The 19,289-nt window shown below is 36.9% G+C and overlaps 1 protein-coding gene across 3 annotated transcripts in view; it reads right to left on the bottom strand.

The window, feature by feature from the left end:
• Positions 1-1,668: 1,668 nt before the first annotated feature.
• BBOX1 (gamma-butyrobetaine hydroxylase 1) overlaps positions 1,669-19,289 on the bottom strand; it is a 59,004-nt gene continuing 41,383 nt past the window's right edge. For all 3 annotated transcript variants that reach the window (XM_027578424.2, XM_027578423.2, XM_027578425.2), the window contains 4 exons: positions 15,554-15,659; positions 10,820-11,016; positions 3,849-4,015; positions 1,669-2,210 (listed from right to left, as the gene is read on the bottom strand). In XM_027578424.2, coding sequence (XP_027434225.2) covers positions 2,050-2,210; positions 3,849-4,015; positions 10,820-11,016; positions 15,554-15,659 — 631 coding nt within the window. In that variant the 3' untranslated portion in view covers positions 1,669-2,049. The remainder of the gene's footprint in view (positions 2,211-3,848; positions 4,016-10,819; positions 11,017-15,553; positions 15,660-19,289) is intronic.

Here is a 19,289-nt window from a genome sequence, read left to right as displayed (position 1 = left end):
GAGAAGTCTGGGAAAACATTGCTTTACATGAACGTTCATTTAATCCTCATAAACGTTTAATGAGATCAGAACTGTTACTAGTCTCACTTATAGATAGAAAAACTGAAGCTTCAGGGAAGATGTTATATGCTCAAATACACAGTTAACTGTCATCATTATAGTTTGAACCTAGGCATCCAGTCCCAGAATTTACACCACTGCTGGTCCACGATTTTTCACTTTAAGTCAACACATGCACTCTGTTCACTCTCAGTTCTCTGTGCCTCTTCTGTCCTTCGACTTGGACTGTTATGTTCCCTTCTTTGCCTGAAAAACTACTATTGACACCCGTTCAACTCAGTCTGAAGCTTTGATCAATCGTCTCAGTCTGGCTTGGTTGCCTTCCTATGAACTATTCTGTTAATATAACATATCATCATCCATATCCTTACCTGTTCCCCTACCAGACTACAATCGGGCAAGTCTCAAGTCCTTCTCCGTCCTTAGTCTTGCAGAGTGCATGTCGTATACCAGCTATATGATAAATATCTGCTGAAAGAATAAAAGTATAATAAGTCACTTCAGCCTGGCAAGTGCCTAGGGTTTAGATGCTGTAAATGGATGAAGCTAGGGTCACTACAGAAAATTATTTTTAGCTATTGAATGCTGCCTGTTAGAATCAGGCCGTGCCTCTATTGAACTCACCTGTTCAATAGGAGTGCTTTACGAGAGATGGGGTTGAGAACCCAACCCATTCTTTTAGTTCAAAGACACTAATCATACATGATATATTACCATAACCTCGATCAAGACCAGATGATAGGAAAGGACAACGAAGGCCCAGAAAAAGGCAGTGTTGTCAGGGAAAGGGGAGCCTGGGCTGGTGATGTGGACTCACTGAGTTTAGAGAATCAGAGGGGTGTGCTGATGTGGGCTCACAACACCTATGATCTAGCCTCCCAGTGCCATGGACACCCAGTGAGTGCAAGGTAGAAGTAACACATGGATGGAAGTAGAGTTTTCATTTGGTCTTAAGGCAACAGGTAGAGCTCCACAGTGGTGACAGTCATTAATACTTTAAAAATAAGAGGGCTGGTTAGGTCCCCACGAGTATCAACTAAAAATCTATGTATTACCATGATTTCAGCAAATGGTAATTTGCTCTCAGCAGGGGTAGGGAAGGGACTGGGCTTAACAGGAACGGGACTTTCATGGCTGGCAGTGACATCTGTGTTCCACCACTGGGGACAAGGAGTGGCCATAGAGGAAGGCAAGATCAGCAGGTGAAGCTGTCCTGAAGTTAGCAGACATCGTGTCTGTGTTTGGAGAGTTGCGTGCACCTTGGTTGTAACTTTCCTAGTTATTAATTGAAGGCAAGGAATGAGAACTGATTCACAGACAGGTGTAAGCTATTCTGGAAATCCTTAGGAATGTTTACTTAGGGCAATAAAAACTTAGGGAGACTAGGTTTTTTTCTTAATTTGACATGTTTGGGTTTGGTGTCATAATTCAGCTGTTAAAGAAAATGTTGAGTCACATGGTGTTGAGGTCTGAAAATTTGGATAATAGAAATCTATAATAAAAGTGAATAAAACAGATCTTTGAAAATATAAAGCCTTCTTCCAATCACGCTAGGGACAGTCACATGCAGTCATGAAAACTGAGACTCTACAGGCAACAGAGCAGAAACATGTTTTATTTGAGACAAGTTTTATTTGAAACACAACCTTTATTTGAAACAAAAGCTTTATTTAAAAAAGGCTTTATTTGAAAAAGTTTTATTTGATACAAAACTATTTGTAGGCATTCTGGAGACTCTCATATACAGGCAAAAGAAATTAGATCATACATGCAATAGAGCAGAAGAGATGCTTTATTTGAAAAGAACACTGCTAAAACATCTAAAAAATTGGCATTATATATGATTATGAAGAAAAGAAAACCCGCCCAAGAAAGGTGACATGTTCAATGTGAAAGAAATTAATATGTAAATGACATGGATCCTGGTCTGTGAAGACAACCTTGCCATATCTTATAATTGGAATCTTACTGAAATTATAGACAGGAGATTCAGTTTCTGTTCTGGATACTCTGCCTTAAGATACGAAGCCTTGACATCACTACATCCCAGTCGGCATAAGCTCCTTCTAGATGGCGGGATATCTCAGTTCCTGCTTCATAGCTACGTCGGCCATGAAGTAAGCGCCAGTTATCAAAAGTAATCACATCACCTAGACAAAAGATTTTTTCAACATGAATAATCATGAGTTTAAATGATTTGCAGAGCTAGAAAATATAAAATGCAAAATAACATTGCTACTTTGTTCGCATCAAGAAACAGTTATGTTTATTTGTTTGTCTGGGTTTTTTGTTTCAAGTTTTTATCTAAATTCTAGTTAGTTAACATATAGTGTAATATTAGTTGCAGGAGTAGAATTTAGTGATTCATTACTCTCATACAGCACTCGGTGCTCATCACAACAAATGTCCCCCTTAACACCCATCACCCGTTTGGCCCATCCCCCCATCCACCTCTGCTCCAGCAACCCTCAGTTGTTCTCTATAGTTAAGAGTCTGTTTTATGGTTTGCTTCCCTCTCTGTATTCCCCCCTATATTCATCTGTTTTGTTTCTTAAATTCCACAGATGCGTAAAATCATATGTTATTTGTCTTTCTCTGACTGAAAACTGTGCATTTATTTTTCACAGAAATCAGGCTATTGGACACAAACTGCTTTAGACCTTTTGACATTTAAAGTACAGGCATCTGTAGACACTTTTATAATGTCTATTTAAAATACTATCTTCGTGTAAAACTTTGAATTGTTCTTCCTTGTTGTTATTTAGCTCTTACTTAGAAATGTTTATTTCCAGTTTAACAGCTTCAAATAATTTTAAGGATAGTGACTTGGTTTGTCTTCTATGTTCCCAGTATTTTGTGTACATTATTTCTAAGCCTCATAAAAATCCTGAAAAGAGTATTAGCTCATCTTTTCGTATGAGGAAACTGAGGCTCCAGGAAGTTGAGGAATTTGCCTGAAGCAACACTACCATTAAATAGTGGAGCTTGGATTCCAACTTCTATTTTTTTGGTATTTTTCTCTCCTGGTATTTCAATTTCATATGTTATTGCTCTTAAAATCAGCCTGTGGTGACTGCAGATCAGTGGATTTATAGAGATTTCTAGTATTACTTTATCATGCCAAAGATCAATTCAAAAAATAATCAGAAGTTAAAAGTATCTCCCACTTGGCCAAATCAACAGTAGAGAGAAATCCTGCTTTTTACTAATAGATATGGAAAGCCTCAAGTTTGAGGTCACTTCACTGAGTAGAGATGGTCCAGAACAAATACAATGCTTTCTGTTCCTTTATTTCACATAGCTGGACTACTTCCAATACTGCTTTATTTTAGGTGGCACTATCTCTGCCAGATCAGGTAAGTTAAATGAGTAAAAGTGACTCATGTACTTCATGAGTGAGAATCATGGGGATAATTTTATTTGTTTACTGGGATAGAAGAATCAAACAGAAACCTCAGTTCATATTGACTATCAGGACAGAAAATAAAAGTCATCAGTCTTGACCTCAGACATGAGATTTCATTTGGCTTGTAGCTTGTCTTTCACATATTTCTTCTTTAGGTTGGAGGTTATTAAATTTCACTGTGCTTAAAGATTCCCTAAGAATTTGTAAAGAATGAGTATTTTTAAGTCTGGAGAGGCAACAGAGCAGGGATGGGGGCTGCTCACAAAGATTCTAAGTGTTTCACATGCCACATTTGAGAAAAACTGCTCGAGATAATGCTCTACATGGTTAAGGTTGAAGAACATCCATGTTTTCAGTTGCTTAAGAAAATGTGCTCACTGACCTGGATTCATCTTGAAAGTAAACTTGGATTCTTTACAGTTCATGAGGTCAACAAACTCCTTCAGAGCAGCATAAAAAGGCTGAACTCTTTCAACAGGTACATCAAATACTGTATCTCTGGTTGCATTATTGAAGTTGATGCGAACCACTTGGCCTTTATCATCTAATCTGTTTTTTAAAGAGAAAAAAGTTAAAAAGCCATGAAGTATTTATTTACATTTCTGAGGGTCAATTTGTCTCGGAAGATATGTCTGAAATATAGTATTAAAGAATCCAAAAACATGTACAAAAGGTATTATGGCTATCTGTGGTATGATGTATTCATTTGTTCTTTATTCATTCATTTAGCAGTTTTTAAAGGATTTTAAATTCATTATAGTTAACATACAGTGTTATATTAAGCTTTATGTGTATAATATAGGGATATGGCAATTCTGTGCATCATCCAGTGCTCATCAAGATAAGTGTGCTCTTAATCCCCTTTACCTATTTTGCCTATTTCCCTGCTCCCCTCCCCTCTGGCAACCATCAATTTGTTCTCTGTAGCTAAGAGTCTGTTTCTTGGTTTGTCTCTTTTTTTCCCTTTGTCTTGTTTCTTAAATTCTACATAGTGTAATTACTGCATTGTGGGGTAATTCTATTTTTAACTTTTTGAGGAACCTTTGTACTGTTTTCCACAGTGGCTGCACCAGTTTGCATTCCCACCAACAGTGCACGAGGGTTCCTTTTTCTCCGCATCCTCATCAACACTTGCTGTTTCTTGTGTGTTTGATTTTAGCCATTCTGACAGATGTGAGGTGATAGCTCATTGTGGTGTTGATTTGCATTTCCCTGATGATTAATGATGTTGAATATCTTTTCATGTTGGCCATCCATTTAGCAGGTATTTTTTGAAGACTTACCACTACATAAATGCCAGAATGATTCAAATCAATTTAAAATAAAAGTTACTGAAAGATTCCAGTTAAAAATTTTTTTTATATATTTCGGGAAATGAATTCATTCTTCATTTTTTAAAATAGTAGCTTTTATGTATTAAAGTATTTTTAATGTTACAAGTTCATGGGTCAACCACTTTATTAGGGTTTTAAGTATAATTTTTTTGAAGCATGATTGGGAAGAAAAATCTATTTTCTAAAAGTTTGAAATTCACTCTTCTAATTCAATCCCTAGTTTACAGGTAGGGAAACCAAGACACAGAGAAAAGAAGAATCTAGCCTGGGATATGTTTTTGGGGGATATGTGAAAATTTATTTCACACTTAAGACTCTATCTATACTATGTATCTTAGTATATAGGCTTCTAAAACACCAATACTCTATCTCATTTAATGTTGTATTCTCAGCATTTAACATAGAGCCTGCACATAGTAGGCAGTTAGTAAATATTCATTGCATATGTGATTCTCTATACTTTTTTCAGTACGTTGGGAGAATACCAAAGTCTTTTTAGTACTTTTGAGATAGTATATTGTGATCTCTCTATCCTTCCTTAGAATATGCATCATGATCATGACAATGTAAGGTAATATTACTTTCGATGTAAAAAAAAATACCATTATTTTTTAATTTAAGCTATGCTCATTATCAGTAGCACAGCATGAGCACTGTCTATACATGGAAGCAAAAGGAAGATATATTTTTAAACTTATTGGGAAGGTAAACTTTCAGCCAGTCCTAAAGCATCTACCAACTCTATCCTTTCTTTAGATAGAAAAACGGAAGGATGGATAAAAACTGAAGGTGGGCAAGGATGGTGGCAAAGTGCCTAGAGTTGTTCCTGGGCCAGCCCAGGAGGTGGTAGTATGATCCTACAGCTCTCGGGGAACCAGACCTGGTGGGTCAAACCAAAGAGACGGTTGCATGTACGCAAGGGCTTGGTGACATTGATTTGGGGTCTAGATCACACTTAGCTGACCAATCACACAGAGTAAACCATTATCAACAAGCAGGGTATAGGAGGAAAATGTGATTGCCTGTGCTATATAAATTGTGGCTCTCTGGGTCCCTGTGATTTGTGACTCAGATTAATATTCAATCCTCTGAGCCAAAGGCAGTTATAATGGTAAACTCTAAGAACTGGTCTTTAGCCCCAACGCTTTGCATTTTGGTAGTGATGGAAAATTACCTCTTGAACCCACCCTGGGGAAAGAAAGTGAAAGAAAGGAACAGGTTTTCAATAAGGCTCTTGGACTCTTAAAACCAGAATTTACATATATTGACTAAGAAGCAAATATGACTGAATAAGCAAGGAGTGCCCTCCCTCCTCCCCACATCCTCTCCACATAGATAAAGAATAGTCTGTGGCCTGCAGGTTGTGGCTTTATGAACAAAGAATCAAGGAAAACGTCAGTCAGCAGAAGAGACTGTGGGCCTCCAGGTTTGAGTGGCACAAAGGGCAGTACCTGACCTTTCAATTGCCATGTTAGAGTTTACACTGCGGGTTTCAGACCCTTTCAGTTTGAGGCCATTTTGTCTTTTAATCTTAAGATTCTAGCCTTATGGCTCCTGACTCAATTTCCCTTCTCTCTCCCTTTTCCCCAATCCTATTTTCTGTACATATAATGACACCCTTTGTACCATCCTCTGTGTTACCGACAAAGTTGTCATGACTTTGAAACCTCTTGGAGGTCTTCTACACAAGCACTCTGGTGATCTGTTTATTTTTTTTCATTAACACCATAATTCCTTGATGGAAATTGTTATGCTAGTAATGAGCTCTCTCTTTTAGAGTCTGTGTGTGTATCCTCATATATCATGAAAAGAATTTTGTGACTCATCAATTTAAGGAAAATCAGAATTGTGTGCCCCATGGACCATTGTATTACACTCTTCTTTTCCAAAGAGTTCATATATGTAGATAATAATAATATTTTCTCTCGATCTCTTTCTGGGAGAGAGAGAGAGATCGAGAGAGAAACAGTCTCTGTCTCCTTTCGCCTGGTGTTTACTTTCTATCTGAGAAAAAAAGACACAAATTAATTATTTAGCATTTTCAGCAATGACATGAGGGGAAAAGAAAGAAAATTTAGTTTTGAGGTCTAGAGAAGACATTATTCTAAGGATTGAACAATGTTAGAGGAGATGATTGGTTGACATCTTGAAGATCAACCTAAAACGCAAACTTGAGTCCCGGTAAGTGTTCTGTGTGCAGCCACAGAATGAAAGGGAGGTCCCAATGCAGCAGGGCTACATGCTCAGGAAGGGTAAAAAGCCTCCAAAGAGGAAGAGTAAGTGGTTACATTCTAGCAGTACATAAGGGGCACACATTTAAATGTAAACCAGCAGCCTGCTGACTGCAAATCAGCAAAAGCAAAATGTCATCAGTGATGCCAACAAAGGAACCCAGTGAAAGGATTGTAGAATCATTTCCTGCAATCAAATTTGGTGCCATGGATACTCCTTGTTAGTTACAATAGTCTGTCTCATTGAAAGTTGTGATATTTGATGGGACTACTTGATTTTGTTGTGGGTATGTCACTGTGGGTTTGCCCACCACATCACATTTTACTGGGCTCTGCAGGAAAAATTTATTTCACACTTTAGAAGTGTCTTGAATCTTGCAAATAGATTATGTTCCCTCCTTGCTTTGGTTTGTAGAAACTCAGAGCTGAAACTGAAATCTATCACTAGTAGTTGTGTTGGACTTTATAGAATTTTAGCTAGCTAAAAAATTTATTCTCTTTCAGAGCCAGGCAGTAGGGGAGTCTATCTATTGTCTCTATAATTCCCACTTTGGTTGTATGTGGTAGGCATTAATATTGTGACTGTAGCTTAGCAAGTCTGAGTCATTAGACCATGATTGGCACCACTAACGAGGCAAGGAGTAGGAACGGTATTCATGGGATTGAACTTGTAAGCATGAGGATGCACTGCTGTAGCTTAGTCTCACCATTATTATTTTTCCTAGTTTCTTTATCTGTTTATTTTTCATTATACTTCATTGTACCCTAACTCTGCCAGCAGCCTCCAAGATCTTTTTATACTAGATAGGACATAAACATCTCAAAGGAGTTAAACATTTAACCATGAGGAATATTAAATTAACCCAAACACACAGGCAACCAAGTCCCTCAATTAATTGAAAACCCTATTTGTTTCACCCCCTGTTGTTAAAAATACATTTTGAGTGGATTAACAATAACCACTTGATATTCTCTAGGGATATCCCCTGAGACCTTAACGTTTGACAATGACCAAATTCTGGAATTCTACTACAAAAAATAACAAAGACAAATTATGATTCAGATGAGGAGCATTCAGTTAATCTCACTCAATAACTAAGGGTTTGTTTATTTGTTTTGCCTTCGTTCACTAGCCTTGCAGAATCTGCAATTATATTCTGCCACAACAAAATTGTGCAATCTGTTGTGGATTGTTAAGGTAATTTTTGAATAGTTAAAACTGTCATGTTAAAACTAGGAGTCCAAGAATTATTTCTTCTCTTTTCCACCTTGGTGACTGACCTCTCAGAGAAGAGTATTCTGAACTAGAATTTATTTCTGATGGCTATCTTTCTCTCACACCTTTCATCCCATCTGTCAGGAAAATGTGCTGTTTGCCGTAACACATCCTTAAACACTTCACACTGCCTCTACCACCACACGGGCTACTCACGTTCAAGTTACCCTACCTGTAGCCTACCGTCCTGCAGTGGCTTCCTGACTGGTCTTCCTGTTCCTGCCCTTGCTCTTCTTCACCATATTCTGCAGAACAGCCAGGGTGACCCATTTAAAATGTAAATAAGTTTATATAAATATAAATGTCTCTCTTCTGCTCGAAATCTCGCAGCAGCTCCCTATTTCACTAGGCGTGAAAGGCAGTATGTTTCTAAACAATGGATAACAAGGCTTGACATGAACTTACTCCCGTCTGACCTCCTCTCTTAAAACTCTGCTCCACACCAGCCTCGTTCTGTCCTTTGAACACACCAGATGTGTTCTTAGAGCCTTCTTAGGACACTTGCTCTAGCTAGGTCTGGAAACTGTTCCTCTTCTGGACAAACTCCTTCAGTCCTTTAAATTTTTAAAGATTAAATTTTAAGATATGCTCAAATATCACCTACTCAGGAAATCTTTTCCTCACCACACATGAATAATGCAAGTTCCATCTTCCCTAAGTCTCTGGTTCTACGGATTCCCCTTATTCTTCCCTACTTTTCCTTTTTTCTTAAATACTTAAAAAATGTTTTAATGGTCACTGTAATTTACTCATTTGTTTTAAAATCTCGAATTTCCTTTTCCCCCATTAGGCTTTAAGCTACATGAGGGCAGGAATCTTTGTTTTGTCCATGGATGTATCCCAACCACTAAGAAGAGTAGCTGCTTTCAATAAAAACTTGTTGAATGAATAAATGAAGGCCATATGTTTATATAAGAAAGATGAGTTTGTATATTGGGGATTTCATTATTTGTTAAATGAGTTAATTTTCAAATGATTTGGCTTCTACTAAAAGAAGAATACAAACGCAACTCTAAAGTTGGAAACACCCCTATGACCCAGTAACTGCACTACTAGGTATTTACCCAAAGGATACAAAAATACAGATTTAAAGGCATACATGTACCCCGATGTTTATAGCAGCATTATCCACAATAGCCAAACTATAGAGAGAGCCCAAATGTCTGTCGACTGATGAATGAATAAAGAAGATGTAGTATATGTACACATTGGAATATTGCTCAACCATCAAAAAGAATGAAATCTTGCCATTTGCAATGACATGGATAGAGCTAGAGAGTATTATGCTGAGTGAAGTAAGTCAGGCTGAAAAAGACAAATACCATACGATCTCACTCATATGTGGAATTTAAGAAAGAAAAAAGATGAACATATGGGAAGGGGTGGGGATAAAGGAGAGAGGGAAATAAGCCATAAGAGACTCTTAAAGATAGAGAATAAACCAAGGGTTGCTGGAGGGAGGTAGATGGGGGATGGGCTAGATGGGTGATGGGTATTAAGGAGGGCGCTTTTTGTGATGAGCACTGGGTGTTGTATGTAAGTGATGAATTCTACTCCAGAAACCAATATTGTGCTGTATGTTAACTAAGTAAAATAAATAAATAAGATAAAATAAAAATTGGAAACACCCCAAAATTCATGAACTGAGGTCTGATTAAATAAATCGATTCCAAGAAAGCACAAGGTAAGATAATTCTCGAATAAAAGGATAAATCTGTGGCCTTTGTAGATACTTAGAAAAATTATGTTAAAATAATGTTAAATGAAAAAGTGATAAAATGTCGTATGCAGGGAAATATGATTTTTGTTGGCATCAATTTAGGCAGACATTCCTGTTTCATTCTCACAAATGAGACTGACTTTGCTCTGGAGATGAACATGTAATCCAGGAATGGCCAGTTGAATTCTCTGACTTCCTGGCCATGGTGAGTGTTTCAAGGATGGACTTAAATACAAATCTGGCAGTGAGTCATCTAGTTTTGTTGTAACTATTGGGAAACAAGGGCTTTCTGTGTATGTGATTACCAGCTCTGAGGACAATGAAAATGCAGAGATTCTACTGACATCTTTGCAAAGGAAACCAACACAGAGGATGGCAAAGCTAAGAGATGAAGAAAAAAGAGATCAATATCAGATGACGTTGTTTATCTAACAGCTATACCTAATTTGAGTTAGATTCTTTTCCTTTCTGGCTGAAGGATTCTGACTACTACAATCGTACTGATTATACTTCTGTAGAACTTGTATGTGAAAAAAGTCAAATGTACATAAAGTCTTAGTTATTTCTCTTATAATAATTAGGAAGAGAGTTCATGGAATTTGATAATGATTTTTTTATGGTGAAAATATTCTGTTTTTTCTTTTTCCCTCTAAAATTGGATTAAACTGTTAATAAAAAATAAGCTCTGGAGTTAATTGAAGCTTTCTTCTGTTTTAAGTTTTAGATTTAGGGTAATGAAGCTTTTGCAGTCAGCTATTTAATTGCTATGAGAAATGTATAAATAGTACTTACTCTATAATCTTGTGTTTGGATTGTACAGAGAAATCACAGTAATCCACTCCAATGTCTGTAAAGTCCACAAAAGTGGAGGACAAAATCTGGAATGCGCGAGGATTTTTTTCCTTGAGCTTTCGGCATATGTTAAACCCATCTACAATTTCTGAATCACCCCCAGTGACTGTTTGCTTTATGCAGTGCAGAAACTGAACCTGTAAAAAGAAATAGAGAAATGCATTTTAAAATGGTAAACGTTTACATTTTTTAACACTGTTAAAGATTCAGAAAGTTATGAATGCACTAAAGTCAACAAACCTCTTAAATCTCTTTTGTGTCAGCAGGGAAAGGGATTGGAGAGAAAAAAGTTGCTTTTAACCAATATTCTATAGTTCAAACATTGTTTCAGTGTGAGACATGAACATAGGCATAATAATGTTCATTAGTAAACAAAAGGCACAGATCATAATAGCTGCAGGGAGCGAACACTTCATGTTGGAGTATTGACTCGCTTCATGTTGGTTTTACAGGGGAGGTGGGATTTCAACTGGGCAAAGGAAGATGGATAAGATTTTGGATACGCAGAGCAGAATGCAGAGAGCAAATCAAGTGCAGTGATAACAGATGTGCAAAAATGCACGCCTCACTAGGTATCAAAAAGTTTGGTTGCAATAGAGGTTCGCGACTAAAAAGGATAAATCCAGTTGAAAAGGTCAGTGAAGCCTTCGTCATGGAGTCTTGAATGTCAGATGAAGAATATTGAACATTCTCTTGTGCACAGAGAGGAATTGTTAAAGAGTTTTACATTATAGATGTAATGTAGCCAAGACTGTGTTGAAGAATATCAGTCCAGTGGTGTTACATAGGATACATTTTTTTTTTTTTAAGGGGGGAATTAGTGAGACAGTGACTACTTGAGATTTTAAAGAGACAGTTCAGGTATAAGGATAAGAAGGGAATGGAGGTTGGGTGGGGCTATGGGGATGGATAAACCCAAGAAACACTGGGAATAAGAAACAAAAAGGATATTTATTTTTACTAAGATTTAGGGGGAAATGTTCAACATTATTTCATTTTGAAAAGCAAAAATTAGTAAAATGTTATAAATATATTTTTTGGATGGAGTTTCTATGACTCCTTTAGTTAGCGTGAGTGAGTGATTTTGATTACCTAAGTTTAGAACCAGATTTTCTGCTTAAAGAAATGAACACTGTTCAGCTGTGAAAACTTTATTCTGAGTTAAACAAAAATAAGAAAGAAGCAAATATGATCAAACATCCAGAATAGGGGGAATATGAGAGGGGAAAATACCACTTGGTTATTTCCATAAATGGTCTAGAACAGTGCTGTCCATTCGAACTTTCTGCAGTGACAGAAATGTTCTTCTATATTGCCCAATACGTAGACACTAGTCCCACATGGCTATTGTTGCACTTAAAATGTGGTCAATGTGACTGAAGAACTGCATTTTAAATTTCATTTAAACATAATTAATTTAAATTAAAATTTAAATGATCATATATGGCTAGTGTCTACTATATCGGGTAATGCAGATCTAGAACACAAATCCTACCTTCTTCCCCCAAATGCACACATTTTCTCAATATTTTCAATCTTATACATACTTGTTCTCAAATTATGATTGTACATTTATCAATTTCTCACAACAGTCCTTAGAATTTCATACTTTCCTCTCCATTTTATGATTGAAGAACCTGAGACTGAGAAGTGAAAAAGTTGGCCAGCTAGTAAGAACTCAGCTACACATGGCAAAATTGACATTCAAACCTTTGTCTATTTGCCTCAAAATCGTCGTACAGCAAGTTCTTTACCTATAAAAGGGGGAAATTCTTTTATGGGACTCAATAGTTTAGTACTGTGTGGTATATGTATGTATGTGCTTTGTAAATTTAAATTCCCATTTCAGGTTGATTATGCCTTATTTTCTGATGTTAGGAGAGGACTGATCTACATTAATAATCTTGTTCCAACCTTAAACTGATGCTAGTTTTTTAAGCTTGAAAAAATATGTGCATAAGCTGACCAGTCGCTGTAGAAAACCATCTCATCAGCAGGGCAATAAAGGGTGAAGCAGCATGATCAACAAGAGGATAAAATGGAAACATCAGCCTCAAGTCTACCAAACTCCAAGAAGGCAAAACAATGGCACAACTCTGTCTTTGAGAGAATCAGGGTTCTTTAAATCCTCTTAGATTTTGCCATAATGAAGTCACAGAATATTTCAAATATAAATCTTTAAAAAAAAGATCAATTGATGTCTTTTACATATATGACACGGCCAAATACTAATCTTCTTTTATATATTTATATTTTAATGCAATCTTATGAAAGAAAAAATATGATGGTGCCAGACAACACTTCTGTCACCTAATTCAAACAGTACATATACACCTGATGTGTATAAAATCAAAATCTATTTCACATAATTCATTCAGAACCAAAAATATTTTCTTTCTAGATGTTACATTATAGCAGCATGGGACTTTTGGGCCAAAGACAGTGAGCAAAGGAACATCTGTGTTTCTTTAAAGACGTGTCACCTCGGGGCACCTGGGTGGCTCAGTCATTAAGTGTCTGCCTTCGGCTCAGGTCATGATCCCAGGGTCCTGGGATCAAGCCCCGCGTCAGGCTCCCTGCTTAGTGGGAAGCCTGCTTCTCCCTCTCCCACGCCCCCTGCTTGTGTTCCCTCTCTCGCTCTGTCTCTTTCTGTCAAATAAATAAATAAAATCTTAAAAAAAAAAAAGTGTCACCTTATCCCTGCCCCACATGATCCAAATTGATGAAATTCAACTTTCAACAGATAACTCATTATTCAGATCATTTCATCTGCAGTGAAAAGTGACTTATTCTATTTGTTGTAAAAAAGCTCAAACTTTGATACAAAGACCCCTAAATGATTCCAAATGGAAACTTGACCAATAGCACAAACAGCTGCCTACACTCTAATTATTCTCCTACTACAATCTAGACATTTTAGGAATCATCTTTCACTTAAGAAGCTTCTATCAGTTCACTTATCTTTGAATGTTTCATTCACTGATGGAGACAGGTACAACTCTGTGGTGTTCCTTTGCCTCTTTATAGCATATCTTTGAAGTCTATTATGTGAAATGTGCTGGGCTAAGTCTTGCGATAGAAGTGGAAGATTCAGTTCCTGTATTTAAAGAGTTTGTAATGTCTGATGATGTCTCTGCTCATCACATTATGTAAATTATGGTAATTAGAAAGTCCAGCTCAAGAGCAGCATGGTATGGTGAAAAAACTTAACTAATCAGAGGCCTGGGTTCCATTTTAAATGTCCTTTTATCCGATGTCACTCAGTGAAAGCATTTAACGTTGCTGTGTGTCATTTTGTCATCTAACATAAAAACACATGATCAATCGTCTGCCTTACAGGAATGTTAAGAGGGATCAGACAACATAATATATATGTAGCAATACTTTGAAAAAGTAAAAAATGCTATGAAAATGTCAAGCATTATATTGTACTTCAAGAATATTTACAAAGCCATGTAATCACTTTGCCTTAGGCTTTCAATTTTAACCTGGAAACAAAACCTAAACTCATAAAAAATAGCAAATAAATAAAATATTAAATTAGAATCTTTAGTTTTCTAGTCTATTATTTTAAAAGATTTTATTTATTTATTTGTCAGAGAGAGAGAGCAGAAGCAGGGGGAGCGGCAGGCTGAGAGAGAAGCAGACTCCCCACTGACCAAGGAGCCCAATGCGGGACTTGATCCTAGGACCCTGGAGATCATGACCTGAGCCAAAGGCAGACGCTTAACCAACTGAGCCACCCAGGCGTCCCTTCTAGTCTAATTTTTTAAACTTTATTTCGTCCATTTGACATTGTGCTGATTACTAATGTAGGTCTCAAGAGGCCCTTATGTTTTGGCTTGCTCTCTGAAAATTCACTGCTGGAGGATGACAGATCAAGTGGAGCAGAGACAAGCCACCTTAGGTTTTCCACCCAGGTCAATCAGCTCCTAGTCAGCCCAACAGCAGAACTGCCCAGCTGAACACAGCCCAAACTGTAAAAACATGTGCTAAGTAAATGGCTATTCTAGTTATTTTTTTAAAAGATTTTATTTATTTATTTAAGAGAGAGAGAGCGCGCACAAACAGGGGCAGCAGCAGAGGGAGAAGCAGGCTCCCTGATGAGCAGGGAACCAGATATGGGGTTCCATCCCAGGACCCAGGGAACATGACCTGAGTCGAAGGCAGATGCTTAACTGATTGAGCCACCCAGGCACCCCAATGGTATTCTTTTAAGCCACTAAATTATGAAGTGGTTTTTATGCAGTGATGGCTAACTGATAAGATTAGTGGCCATGTGACTTAATGGGAAAACCCTACATTGTGTTCCCTGGTTTCATTTTCCCTTTTAACTCTCTTGGGAATGGTAAATATGCAAAAGGACCTCAAGACGTACTGCTATCATAAAATTTGTCTAGGCAAAGCAAAAAGTGCCAATAGTTATTTCCAAAAGGAAACAAAGAAATATTTTTTAAAAAATACACCAAAATCTTCTATCCCTTGGGAATGTCAGGCTATTCAGGATTTTAGGAACAGAGCTTTCGTGTTTGGATTATGCTTGAAGAAGGATCTATGTAGGACAAATTAGCTAGTGAAACATAGAGTCTTTAGACTCAAAATATAGGAGGATATTGGTCCTTGGATATTGATCCTTGGCCTGCCTTGTGGAAAATATGTTGAGGCTCACCTTACCCCAGGTGGATGATGGAGGGCTGGATAATCAGTGTGAAAGCTTAGCTTCCCAGTTGTGTAAGCCACATTGTTTGCGTCAATTTTGTCTTGCACTTGCCAAGTATGTCTGTAAAATACAAGAAACGTGTTTAAATGGGCTGTCAGTAAGCCAGAGGAAATGTGTTAGAATGAACTGGATACATGGGGGAAATGGAAACTTTTCATTTTATGAAATAATTACCATAATGATGTGAGCCAGGAAGAGAGCCCAACCTTTCCTTGTCCAAAGTTACCATTTGAGAGTATGCACCTCCTCCTTTCTTGTTTCTTCTCCAGAGAAAAGTACATTTACACATTAGTCTATCCCACAGAGTTTATGACGAGGTATGTGTGGGATTGTAGGTTATATTTTTTAATAGCTTAGTGCATTTAAAATAATTTATTGAAGTGAAATTCACATAACATAAAATGAACCATTTAGTGGACAGTTCAGTGGCCCTCAGGACTTTCACAATGTTGGTAAGCATCAACTCTGTCTAGGTGCAAAACATTTCCATCACTCCACACGGAAACCTCTTACCCATGAAGCATTTTCTTCCCATTCTGCCCTCCTCCCAGTCGCTGGCAAACAGCAATATGCATTCTGTCTCTAAGGATTTACTTATTTGGGATGTTTAATATAAATGGAATCATACAATGTGTGACCTCTTGTGTCTGGCTTGTTCTACTTAACAGAATATTTCTGAGATTCCTCCACGATGGACCATGTATCATTACTTCATTCCTTTTTATGGTTGAATAATATTTTATTGTATGGATATGCCACAGTTCGTTTATTGACTCAACTGATGGTCATTTGCACTATTTCTACTCCTTGGCTGTTGTGACTAGTGCTGGCATAAGCATATGTGTGCACGTACTTATGTGAGCGCCTGTTTTCAATTCTTTTGAGTAATGCCTAGGAGTGGAATGATGGAATTATATCATAATTCTATCTTTAACTGTTTGAGGAGGTGCCAAACTGTTTTCCAAACTGTGGTCCAAAGTGGTTGGACCACTTTACAGTCCCACCAGCAATATGTGAGGCTTCCAATTTCTTCACATCCTCATCAACACTTGTTCTTTTCTGCATTTTGTTGTTGTTGCTGTTGGTGGTTTTAACCATCCTAGTAGGTGTGAGGTGGTATCTCATAGTTTTGATGTGTATTTTCCCAATGGTTAATGATGTTGAGCATCTTTTCACATACTTTTTGGCCATCTGTATATTTACTTTGGACAAATGTCAATTCAAGTCCTTTGCCCATTTTTAAATTGAGTGGTTTGTCCTTTTGTAATTTCTATGAGCACTTTAGATAGCCTAGATACTAGACCCTTAATGGACATATGATTTGCAACTATTTCTTACCCTTTCTTTTTTTTTTAAGATTTTATTTATTTATTTGACAGAGAGAGACACAGTGAGAGAGGGAACACAGCAGGGGGAGTGGGAGAGGGAGAAGCAGGCTTCCTGCTGAGCAGGGAGCCTGATGCTGGGCTCGATCCCAGGACCCTGGGATCACGACCTGAGCCGAAGGCAGATGCTTAATGACTGAGCCACCCAGGCGCCCCTATTTCTTACTCTTTCTGTAGGTTGTCTTTTCATTTTCTTAGTGATAATCTTTGATGCTCAAAATTTTTTAATTGTGATGAAGTTCTATTTATTTATTTTGGTTGTTGTTTGTACTTTTGGTGTTATATCTGAGAATCCATTGCCCAATCCAAGGTCATGAAGATTTACACCTATGTTTTCTCCAAAGACTCTTATGGCTTTATATGTAGGTCCTTCATCCATTTGAGCCAATTTTTGTATAATATGTGAGAAGGGGCCCAACTTCATTCTTTTTGCATGTGCACGTACAATTGTCCCAGCACTGTTTGTTGAAAAGACTGTTCTTTTCCCATTGAAAGGTTTCAGCGCCCTTGTTCAAAATCAGTTAGCCATAGATGCATGGGCTTACTTCTGGACTCCCAGTTCTATTCCATTAGTCTGCCTGGTTATCTTTATCCCAGCACCACAATATTTTGATTACTATAGATTTGTAATAAGCTTTGAAATCAGGATATGCGTCCTCCAATTTTGTTCTTGTTTTTTATTATTGTTTTGGCTATTCAGAGCCCCTTGCAATTTCATATGAATTTGAGCATTGCTTTTCCATTTCCACAAGAAAGTCATTGGAATTTTGGGAAGCATTGCATCGGATCTGTAAACTACTTTGGGTAGTAATCACATCTTAACAATATTATGTCTTCCAATCCATGAATGTGGGATGTCCTTCCGTTTATTAGGTCTTCTTTAATTTCCTTCACAATGTTTTATAGTTTTCATTTTATGTTTTTCACCTCCTTGGTTAAATTTATTCCTAGGTGTTTTATTCTTCTGGATGCTATTGTAAATGGAATTTTTTTAAATTTCCTTTTCAGATTGTTCATTGTGAGTGTATATAAATGCAACTCAATTCTGTGTACTGCTCTTGTATCCTACAACTTTGCTGAATTCATTTATTAACTCTAATAGCTGTGTGCATTCTGTGGAGTTTTCTATATATAGGATCATGCTATCTATGAGTAAAGATAGACTTATTGCTTCCTTTCTAGTTTGATGCCTTTATTTCTATATCTTGCCCAGTTGCCCTGGACAGAACTTCTAGTACATTGTTGAATAGCAGTGGTGAAAACCAGCACTCTCATCTTGTTCCTGATCCTAGAGGGAACTTAATGAATATTTATTTTATTTTATTTTATTTGAACTTAATGAATTTTTAATTACATTCTTGTGACTACTACTCAGATCAGGAAATATAACTTTAAGTTTATATGTCCTGTCCCAGCCAGTCTCATCTCTCTCTTCTCCAAAGTAACCATACCATGACTTCTATATTTATAATTTCTTTGCATTTTTTGAATGTGCATCCTTAGATACTTTGTTTAATATTGCCCATTAGCAACAATTGTTATGTCTTTTAAATCTCTTAATCTACAGGTTTCCCCTCCAGCCTGTTCTTCCTACAATTTATTGTTTGAAGAATTTAGGTAGTTGGGCCTACAGAGTTCCTCACAGTCTGGACTTTGCTGATTGTGTATCATGATGTGGTTCAACATGTTTCTCTGTTCTCTCTGTTTCTAGAAAACTTGCAACTAAATGCAGAGGCTTGGACAAATTCTATTTCCTCTCTTTGGCAAAACTATAGATGGCATTGTACTCTTCTGTTAAAGACACAGAATGTCAAGATGTCTTTCTTTTTGTGATATTTGTACATATGTAGACTCAGTGGCTAGATTCACTAATTCATTGGGGGTCCCAAATAGTGAAATTAATAATTTCTTTTAATTTCATTTTCATTTGTCAGTACTTTTAAAAATATCTACTTTCCTTCATCTAGTATTTGGTTACCTCATGTAGTAGCTACCTAGGGATACTGAGATAAATACTTGATTCTTTCCCTTTATTTACCATTTTATAATGTAATGGATTAGTTTTCTACCACTCCAAGATGAATAATTAGTTTTTTAAAAAATAATTTTATTAATGAGAATGCATTAAAACTAGATAGAGGTAATGGTTTCACAACATTGTCAATGTACTAAATGACACAAAACTGTACACTTTAAAATTGTTAATTTTATGTTATATCAATTTTACCTCCAGGACCAAAAGAAATAACTTGACTTAAAAGTTAAGAAAAAAAGGTTAATAAATGAGCTAGGGATTACTTGCAAC

The sequence above is a fragment of the Zalophus californianus genome, chromosome 11, assembly GCF_009762305.2.
Source record: "Zalophus californianus isolate mZalCal1 chromosome 11, mZalCal1.pri.v2, whole genome shotgun sequence".
NCBI lineage: Eukaryota > Metazoa > Chordata > Mammalia > Carnivora > Otariidae > Zalophus > Zalophus californianus.
Note: the sequence above shows the minus strand (reverse complement) of the source record. Positions and strands in the feature narration are given on the sequence as shown.